Genomic DNA, 11,043 nt, shown 5'->3' on the forward strand with positions numbered 1-11,043 from the left:
TCCCTACACGACGCCCATACTTATTGTAAGTATATATATTAACACATATAGTGTGTATATATATATATATATATATATATATATATATTATACATACATACACACACACGTGTGTGTGATATATTTGTGAATACTGTATTTAACTTCTATTTATAATAATAAACTGATTCTGATTAAAAAAAAAACATTTTCAGGTGAATCCTGCCACCTTGTGGTGATAAAATGAAATAACACCCCAAAAACTGCACGATGCATTAACCTAAATATTTTATAAATTTTAATTTAGTTGAAAAAACTTTTATCACATTAGATTTATTAAAAATAAACAAAATGTTCAATTTTTTGCAATCTCACAGTTAACGTTAAGCGCTGAATAACTGCTGACATTTTCTAAAGAAGCTAAAACCAAGCCCTCCTGCTGACCTTGGGTCAAAATGACAAACAAGGCTTTAATTTTGACCCAAGACCGGGAGGAGGGTCAAAGCTAAAGGAAGCTGAACAATAGCAGAATGCCTGCTAAAATCTTACAGAATAGGCAAAAGCTAAAACGAGCTAATGTCAAAGTAAAACTTTAGCAGAATAGTAAAAAGTAGCACAAGTGTGGCTTAAAGCTAAATTTAGCATAATAAACAGGTGAAATTATGTGTGGTAAATAAAGTTAAATATTTTAAAGCATAAAAAGTACACACAAAAAATGTAGTCCCCTGGATGAGCTTTCTCATTTATAAACATCTAAAAAAAAAAAGCACAAAGTATTCAGGAATAAGTTCCACAAAACGTGCAGAAAGACAATCAGATTAAAAAAAAAAAAGCAATATTCACTATTTGTAGCACAAAAGACGTCCCATGATATTTAATGTGTCAACATGGGCTGCGTTCCACTTCTTCAGCTGCTGTGAGCAAATGAGCAGTTCCTCTAAATGGGCCGCAGCCCTCATTAACGCACCTGATTTCTGACTTTTCACAGCTAAATGTTTGCCAGGCCTCGTTGCTCCTGCAGGAGGGATTTAATAAGCAGATTAACAGCTGAGGCAGCAAAGGAGAACCAAACATTCTTTCAGATGGAGGAGGAGCGTTGTTTAAAGGAGGTTTATTGAACAGAACCGAGGTCGCAGGAGGACCTCTGTCATCTCTTATCTCAGCAGCTTGGTGGAGTAAAAGTCGCCCCAGCTCCGATAATAAAGGAGAGATCTCGGAAAGTTCGGCTCAGCTCTCTAAAGAACAACTTCCTGACATTTTCATCACATCGAAAGTGACACCGTCACGTGTCCGCTCCGAGTATTTTCTCTGTTTTAAGAGAACTTGTTTTTACATTATTTTAACCGAGTCATGGGGAACAGCAGCCTCCAGGATGGCGCAGGGAACGGCCAACATCTGGAAGCCAAAGGTCCAGATGTGACGGTCCAAACTGAGCGCGCCCCAAACGGAGACTGTGCGCTCCAGACGCGTCTGTACCGGAGGCGCTGGGTGATCGCGTTCCTCTTCAGCTCCTACTCTCTGTGCAACGCCTACCAATGGATCCAGTACGGGATCATCACCAACATCATCATGAAGTTCTACAACGTGGAGGGCATCGCTGTGGACTGGCTCTCCATGATCTACATGCTCGCCTATATCCCCTTCATATTCCCAGCCACGTGGATTCTGGATAAGAAGGGGCTGCGCTTCGCTGCGCTCCTGGCGAACGCGCTCAACTGCGCAGGGACGTGGATAAAGGTGGCCAGCGCGAGGCCCGACCTGTTCTGGGTCACCATGCTGGGACAGGGCGCGAGCTCTCTGGCTCAGATCTTCATCCTCGGGATGCCCTCCAGTCTGGCGTCCACCTGGTTCGGAGTCAACGAGGTTTCCACTGCCTGCTCCATCGGGGTTTTTGGGAATCAGGTGAGCTAAGAGGCGATGTTTTATTACAAGCCCAGTTAAAAAAAAAAAAAAAAACGATGGGAAGTTGTGGAAAAAAGTCAATAAAAACAGGATGTAATTTTGTAACCGTAATAAATGTTGAAACTAAGAACTTGTTGAACCAGATGATCCCTCTCCTCTCTATGATGGGCATCTGGTTTCCAAAGAAAATGTTGAAATTTAAATCTGCACAGATCATTTCCACTTTGTTCAGTCCATTAATAAAAAAAAAAAAAGCTAAGATGGCAACAATTTTTGAAACATTTTAATATGATAAACTTTTACATATTTAAAGTCTAACACATTTCTCATCGAGGGACGTTACTCTAAATTGTTCCACAATATTTAGATGCAGGTTTTAAAGACTGGTGAACCCCTGCCCATCTTTACTTCTGACTCCAGAGATGCAGCCTCTCTGGATCACAACCAGTACTTTTTTTCTGACCTGTTGCCAGCTAACCAAATTATTAGATTCACATTATTCATTCATTCATTTATCCATTTTGCCTTAATGCGTTTTTGTTTTATAAGACAATGTTCCAACTTTCTCAGAAATAGCGCAGTTATTTTTATGGCTAAGAGGAAAAACCACGCTGGCAATCATTTTACAAGTGGGCCCTGCACTTTGTAAACCTTTTTGACCTGCAAATCCAGAAACAAACATGAACTTGAGAATTATTTCTCCTTAAGTGAAGTGTCAAATGAACCAATTCATAAGATTTTAAAGTAATTGTTTGAATCATCGCTGTTATTTTGGTGCATTTATACAAATGTGCAGAAAACACACAAGTCTTTGTTTACCTGCATCTGCCAGAAAGTCCCAATACTTTAAATAATCATTTGTACTTATTATGAGGCCAAGTTGCATTTTCTAACCTTTCCACTCGTTTCCATTGACTGCATGTTTTATTCAACTTCAAGTACAGTGATTTATAATTTATAAGGTATGATTTTAGTGAGCCTCAGTAGAAAATATTGTTAATGTCGCCATCTTTTGCAGGTAAAGTGCATTTTTTTATTCATCCTGTTGATTTAGCTGTGTATTCAAGCTGCTCGACTCCAGCTGTGACGATCTAAAGACTCTTTCCAAATTTTTTTTTTAGCTTTTATTTGTTAAAAGCCAAAAGATATAAACAGATTATAAAGTTATTTATGAAACCTGTTCATCTCTAAGACTTAACCTAAAAGTTGAACACGTTTTAGCTGTGAAACTAGACGCAACATAGTCTGTTTTATAATCTGTTTCAGCTGTTTTATTGTGTGTGTTTTTAACAATATAACACAAACCTGAGGCAGCCTCGACCACAGCCATACACGTACTCGAATACATGTAATTTAGTACATGTATGATCACTGTCCATGCTCCATTCATGTTTTAGTTTTGTGTTTCAATCTGAAATTGAGCCAGAGGCTGGAGACAGATGAGGGGGTGGTTACTGCAGCTAAAAGTTTAGGAAATTTCCATTGAGCTAAAAAAACCAAAAAAAAAAAACCCAGATGATTAGGATATCTGCAGGGTGAAGTTAGTCATTATTCTATCCAATCTTTCACTGCTGACTTGGAATGTCTTTGTTGCTGGTTTAAAAACATTTTTTTTAAAAAGCTACATTGTTTTGTTCTAATATATAAAATACAACACCCCTCCAAAGTATCAGTTGTTTTTATCTCTAAATATTAAGTTTTGATCCATTTCATTTACCATCTTGATTTTTATTAGTTTAAATTCAATTCAGATAGTTTTATAGCCACAACAGAAGTCATCTCAGGACACTGAACAGAAATATTTATATACTTTAAAAGTAAGTTAATATTATTTATCTGAGGGACAGACTGCTCCATCACAGACTCTCATCTTGAGCAAGCATGAAGGCGACAGTGGAAAGGAAAACCTCCCTCAGGAGGAAGAAACCTGTAGCAGAACCAGGCTCAGGACCATCTGCTTCAACCGGATGGGTTTGAGAGGAACGGGAAGGAAGAACAGATACACAATGGCAGCTCAAGAATCACATGTTAAGATAAAAATAATTTCAAATGAAACTATTTAGTTTTAACAATTCGTTTTAAGAAATGAGGTCAATTTGTCCTCTAGTAGTCTAAACCTATAGCTGCATAACAAGCCAACCCAAACTATAGGATTTATCAAAAAGGAAAGGTAAGGATGCCCCCTGGACACCTCCCGAGGGAGATGCTTCGGGCATGTCCGACTGGGAGGAGACCCCGGAGAAGACCCAGGACACGCTGGAGAGACTGTCTCTCTGTTGGCCTGGGAACGCCTTGGAATCCTCCCAGAAGAGCTGGAAGATGTGGCTGTGGAAAGAGATGTCTGGGCCTCCCTGCTCAAGCTGCTGCCCCTGCGACCCGACTTCAGAACAAGCGGAAGATAATGGATGGATGGATGGAAAGTCTTAAGTCCAGTCTTAAAACTGGACAATGTGTCAGTCTCACGGACAGAAACTGGAAGTTGGTTCCACAAGATAGGAGCCTGATAACTGAAATATCTTCCTCCCATTCTGCTCTTGGAAACTCTAGGAACCACGAGACAGCCTGCAGTCTGACAGTGAAGTGGTCTGTTAGGAAAATCTGGAACAACAAGATCTCAAAAATAAGATGGAGCTAGGTTGTTGAGGGCTTTGTAGGTTAGAAGTAAGATTTAGAATTCAATTCTGGATTTGACAAGGAGCCAGTGGAGAGAAGCTAAAACTGGAGAGAGATGATCTCTCCTAACTCCAGTTAAGACTCTGGCAGCAGCATTTTATTTTAACTGAAGATGTTTTAAAGAAGTTTTTGGACACACAGATAATAAGCCATTCCAATAGGCCAGTCTAGACGTGACAAATGCATGAACCAGTTTTTCTGCATCATTTTTAAGATGCTTCTAATTTTATTGATATTACGCAGGTGGAAGAAGGTGGTTCTAGTAATGTTTTTAATGTGGGGGTTTAAAGACATGTCCTGATCAAAAATTACACCAAGATTTTCAACATTAGAGCTTGAGGCCAGATTAATGCCATCCAAGGAGGGAGAAAGACTGAAAAATTTAATGATGATTGTGTTCATGTGGCTGCAGTGCATCATGGCTGTTGACTGTCTATGATCTTCCTCACCTACGTTCCTCTTCATCGGGCCTGTCGCACGGCTCCTCGACAGCCGGGGCATCAGAGATGTTGTGGTGATGGGTTCTGCCTTCAGCTACATCGGGGCCTGGATCAAGATGGGCGTGTCTGACCCCAGCATGTACGCCACGACCTTCTTAGAGTTTGTGTGTTCGATGACCACAGCTGGGCCTCCCATCCAGACTGAAGTCCCTGTGGCTCAGGTCTGCTCCACTGGAGTTTTAGGAAATCATATTTATGCTGGATTTACAAAAATATTTTAGACTGAGTGAAAGTGTGGGAGGTTTGATCTTAAAAATCATCAAGTTGAAAAGCAGAGTTTTAAACTGGGGAAAACGGCGAAGGGACAGATTGTGCAGTAGCTCAAATCTTCCCGTAACAAAGGGAGATATTGTCTTAACGCTTCAAAGTGATTTCCTTCATGTCTGTTCGTTTGGTTTGTTTTTTCTAGCTGGGGGAAATTGCTGGTGGTTGACATTTCCTCTTGAACCCTTTGCTTCTCCACCTGAAACTTGGCTAAATGCAACGTCCCTGTTGGACTCTTTAACCTCGGCTATTTTAGCATCATTTGAAGTGTGTCCTCTTTCACCTGTTAAACAAAGCACAGCATCCATCATTGTTGCGTTCGTTTGTATTTTGTGCTTTCGTCCGGCTCCCAAGCGGTTAAAACAAAAGAACACATTGTCATAGATGTTTACTCGCTCACCACGTCTTATCTGCTTTGGCTCCGGTCCCCGACTCTGAAACTTCCAGGTTTTCAGGCCCAATCGGTTCACATATTCCCATGGGCCCTTCAGAAATAGTTCACATCAAAGTATGTTTTTAGAAGGTCTTGTGAAGCTCGGGATGTGCTTGTGTGGCATTTTGTTTTGCATATTTTGATTCATTTTTATAACTTCCTTTCATTATAAATGCTCCAGAAACAAAAAAAACAACTGTACGGTTGCACAAAGATGAATCTGTTGACCTTTGTTTTATGTAATCTGCAAGGTAAGTACATGTGTATTAATAGTTTTTTGGTGGTTATGTAACACGAGGAGTGTAAAGTTTTTAGCTTTTAGACTAGGGCAACAGGTGCACAGTCTGAACTTGGGGTGTCTGGGATGTATGACAGCCTTTTAACAAGCTTCTTTATTTTCAACAGTTTTGTTGACCTTTGTTGTCCCTTTGGGATCATTTTTACAGCAGAGGACCTTTTTTCCAATTAGGAAAGCTTTCTTGTCTTCTGCGTGTACATTCATGAGAATATATATCGGTCATTGAGGTTAAGAGCCGAGTTGGAGTGTTAAAAGTTTTACTTCAGTTTATTTTAATGCCGTTCCAATGTTGCCACGATTAATATTCACCTACGACTTTTTCCGCTCCTGTAGAGATCATTGTATTTGTGAACGGGTGTGCGTTTGTGTGAGTACACAGTGTCTTTTTTCTTTCTTTCTAACTTTTTGTTTGTCCTCCTGCAGTTGGGTATTGCCATCGGCTTCCTGGTGCCACCCATCCTTGTGCCCAATGTGGACGATCTGGACGAGTTGGCGAGTCACATCCGAGTCATGTTCTATATTTGCGCAGGCGTGGCCACCGTCATCTTTGTGCTTGTGCTCATTGGTAAGTTTTTAAAATAAGGTGAGTCTTTGCACACGCCGGCTCACGAAGCGGAGAGTCGGAGAGGCTTTGTCATTTCAGCTACATACAAGTACACATTGAAACGAATGCTTCAATGCTGCCTGTGTTCTGTACTTGCGTACTCAACATATATGGACGTTTCTTAGTGTTGCATCATATTATCCTCTTGCACATCTCAGTGGAGTTTGGTTATTTCTGGAGATGACAGCCAATCATCAGATGTGAGTTTTGCAGGATTAGATAAGAGCTTCCTGTCTGGTTGTCTTGTTCCTCAGCCAGTGATCGTGTCCCATAGATGTTCTGCCTCCTGAAAACTCCGCTGCAGCTGCAGTAATCGCTGTAATTGTCGACTGTTTGATGGGATGTGATTTGACACATTATGAAATGCAAGCAAGATCTCAGGAAGTCATAGAGGCCGTGCAGTTGATTTATTCCCATTCACCTCCACTGCCAACTAAAAAAAAAAAAAACAGACATATGCAGTTAGTTTGCTTCCATTTCCTTTTAAATGGTTTACATATTGTCTTTGACACATTTTAAACGTGTGCAAATTGTGTGAAACTCTTAGTAGCATTAATAAGAACAGCAGTATTTCAATCAGACAGACAGTGTTAATCCTTGACTCGCATCACTTCATAATCTCGTGCTGTTGGGGAACTTTGCTTCTGTGTTGCCAAGTAGGGATCTTTTTTAGGCACAATGTTGCACTATCTCGGGAGCTGCACACGGTGATCAGAACTCACTGGTGTCTGAGTGAAATAAATCAGGTTTAAAGCTGTATTTACAATAAATCCTATCTAAAGAAACTAATGTCAAATCTGGAAGCTGCAAGGTTTGATTCCCCCCCACAAGTCACATTAAGATCTGAAATAAATTAAAACATGCGATTGACATTTGTGAAGTTTATAAATGGTTACAACGTTTCTAGAAACAATGCACAGTACATCCTGTCCTAAGATGGAATGCATGCTGCCGGCCGTCTGTACAAAGTTTGTGGACAATTTTTATGTCTGAAATCTAAACTGATAACATTTTTGACATAAAAATATCGAACTGCACAGCTGGACACCTCATGGACCACGACCAGGAACACATAAACATCCAACCCTTTGTTCCCCAGTTTGTCTCCATCTGTCTGTTCATAAGACGGTCTACAAGCTGTCCATGGTATAAAATCACAAATACAAAGTATTGCAAAGTATTCACATCACTTCACTTTTTCCACATTTTGTGATGTTACAGCCATATTCCAAATTGTTTTCAGTTAATCTCCTTCCCCAAAACTCTACACACAATCCCCCATTATGACAATATGTTTTTTTATTTTGCAAATTAATTGAAAATAGAAAACTAAGAACTCACATTTACGTAAGTATTCATATGTAGCCTTTACTTAATATTTTGTTGCGCCACCTTTGGCATCAATGACAGCCTCCAGTCTTTTTGAACATGAAGCTTCAAGCTGAGCGCTCTGATCTTTAGGCAGTTTGTCCCATTCTTCTTTGCAGGACTTCTCAAGCTCCATCAGGTTGGAGACGTCTGTGCAGCCATTTTCAGATGTCCCCAGAGATGTTCAATCAGATTCAAGTCTGGACTCTAACTTGGCCCCTCCAGGACCTTCACTGAGTGGTCCTGCTCCTTTGAGATCTTGTCCATGTGCTTTGGGTTGTTCTGCTGAAAAATGAACCGTCGCCCCAGTCTGAGGTCAAGGACACTCTGGAGCAGGTTTTCATCCAGGGTGTCTGTAGATTGCTGCATTCATCTTTCCATCTACCCTGACTAGTCTGCCAGTTCCTGCTGCTGAAAAAAATCCCCATAGCATGATGCTGCCACCACCATGCTTCACTGTAGGGATGGTATTGGCCTGGTGATGACCTGGTTTCCTCCAAACATGACACCTGGCATTCACACCCGAGTTCAATCTTTGTATCATCAGACCAGAGAATTTAGTTTCTCATGGTCTGAGAGTCCTTCAGGTGCCTTTTAACAAACGAGCTGTCATGTGCCTTTTTTTAGGGAGTGGTTTTTGTCTAGACACTCTACCACACAGGCCTGATTGGTGGATTGCTGCAGAGATGTTTGTCCTTCTGGAAGGTTCTTCTGTCTCCACAGAGAAACGCTGGAGCTCTGACAGAGTGACCATCAGGTTCTTGGTCACTTCCTTGACTAAGGCCATTCTCCCCCGATGACTCAGTTTAGACAGCGGGCCAGCTCTAGGAAGAGTCCTGCTGCTTCCAAACTTCTTCCATTTAGGAATGATGGAGGTCACTGAGCTCATTGGGAGCTTCAAGGCAGCAACATTTTTTCTGTATCCTTCCCCAGATTTGTGCCTCAACACAATCCTGTCTCAGAGGTCTACAGACAATTCCTTTGACTTCATACTTGGTGTTTGTGCTCTGACATGCACTGTCCACTGTGGGACCTTACATAGACTGGTGTGTCTCTTTCCAAATCCAGTCCAATCAACTGAAGTTACCACAGGTGGATTCCAAGTAAGTTGTAGAAACATCTCCAGGATGATCAGTGGAAACAGTACGTTCATTTTGGAGCTTCATGGCAAAGGCTGTGCATACTTCTGTAAATATGATTTCTTATGCCTCTTTTCCACCACCATTACTCAGACCCAACTCTGCTCAGATCAGCCTGGATGTCCACCGAACTTCAGAACGGGTTCTGGAGGCGTGTCCCGAATCCAAACTCCTGCTAATGAACTTTTTTAATGAACTTTAGTTCACCATTAAGAGTGAGAGTTCTGCGATGGGGTTAAACTCAAAGCAGTCTGCTCCTCAGATTAATGTTAAATTATTATTCTTAAATATGAATTGGTTTCTTTCTTTTTAAAATAAATTTGCAAAAATCTCAAAACATTAATTTTCACATTGTCCTAATGGGGTATTGTGTGTAGAATTTTGAGGAAAGAGATTAATTTAATACAATTTGGAATAAGGCTGTAACATAACAAAATGTGGAAAAAGTGCAGCACTGCATCATCAGACTATGGTTTCACACTGGATCTATTTTTATTCAAACCACTTCAACCAAAGAAATCCCAGTGGTAACTGGTGAAGTCTACTACTCTGATCATAAAACTGTTTGGATCAGCTGCTGGTCATAAACCGATAAAGATCGTCAGATTGCAGCTGACAGCCACAGTTCCATGTTCTTACACGTTCTTTAATTGAACCGTTTGTCTAGTCACACCATCAACGTCATTGTCAGTGAAACTGACCTTTCACCCTGCCACAATTATGCATTTACTTGATACATATATTCAGGATCGTTGTGTGAGGGAATTCATGCTTTGGGATTTGATTAAAATCTTTCTGACGTGGGTATTGTTGATGGTACTTTTGTTTGAGTCATAAAAATCATGTGGTAGTTTATACTATAGTAGTACCTCGTCACTAAAGTCAGCCTGCATTCTTTTAAATACTTTGTTCCAATTTAGTTATCGAGGTGTGTGTATGCGTGTGTATAAGTATGTAAAAGGGGGAAAAAAAACAGAAACATAATAAATTTGACAGAAGTCAAAGCAGGCCAAGAAAACAAAACTGAATTGATGTAAAGTATGTTGGCAGTATGTTATGACCCACTGATAATCTGACGGTTTTGAAAGTGACATCATCATCTGAAATGGTCCAAACTCCTGGGACAGGGATTTATCTTCTCTTGTAGTTCCATGTAAACAAAAGTGTACACACTCCCAAGTTCCACTATTCTGTCAACGAACATCAAACGGATAATTTACTACAATTATAGGCACGATGAAACACTAGATTGTCTTTTTGATTGTTTGTGTTTGTGTGTTTCTTCTTTAGTGTTTCAAGAGAGACCAGAGATCCCTCCAACCCAGTCCCAGGCTCTGGCCAGGAACTCCCACCCCGATGAGTACTCCTACAGGGCCTCCATCCTGAGACTGCTGCGGAATAAACCCTTCATGCTGCTTGTGATCAGCTATGGTTGGTTCCTCATGATTTTCCCCTGTTTGTACTTTACCACAAAGACTGGCAGGAGAAAATAATTTAAATGTGATAATTGTTTCAAATGTGAAATGTGTTTAAAATAGAAGAGGAGGTGCACGATATCATGTTTGTTCAGCGTAAAGTGACATGTTTGCACCACTTGTGGTGTCCAAAAATCAATACTGGGAAAGCAAATAAGTTTCAACTACACATTTATGAATTATAATGCTTTCAAAGCAATATAACAATATTAAAATTGTGAACAATTAAAAAAGCCAAATGTAAAATAGTCAGTCCTATAATGTCACCAAGTGATAAAATATTGGAATAATTTGTTTTAGATGTTGTATAGCTTGGAAATAACGCAGATTTTTTTTTTTCAAAGCTGCAGCGACATTTATATATTATTATTATTATTATTATTATTATTATTATTATTATTATTATTA

General features: G+C 40.1%; 1 protein-coding gene across 1 annotated transcript in view; it reads left to right on the forward strand.

Annotated features, from left to right (window-relative positions):
• The first annotated feature begins 1,329 nt into the window (after positions 1–1,329).
• The window catches only part of flvcr2a (FLVCR heme transporter 2a), a 20,652-nt gene continuing 10,938 nt past the window's right edge, over positions 1,330–11,043 (forward strand). Inside the window, exons 1-5 of the mRNA XM_037695369.1 lie at positions 1,330–1,523; positions 1,555–1,578; positions 1,707–1,881; positions 6,473–6,614; positions 10,451–10,591. Coding sequence (XP_037551297.1) covers positions 1,330–1,523; positions 1,555–1,578; positions 1,707–1,881; positions 6,473–6,614; positions 10,451–10,591 — 676 coding nt within the window. The remainder of the gene's footprint in view (positions 1,524–1,554; positions 1,579–1,706; positions 1,882–6,472; positions 6,615–10,450; positions 10,592–11,043) is intronic.

This window comes from Nematolebias whitei, chromosome 21, assembly GCF_014905685.2.
Source record: "Nematolebias whitei isolate Nwh7 chromosome 21, NemWhi1, whole genome shotgun sequence".
In the NCBI taxonomy this organism is placed as follows: Eukaryota; Metazoa; Chordata; class Actinopteri; order Cyprinodontiformes; family Rivulidae; genus Nematolebias; species Nematolebias whitei.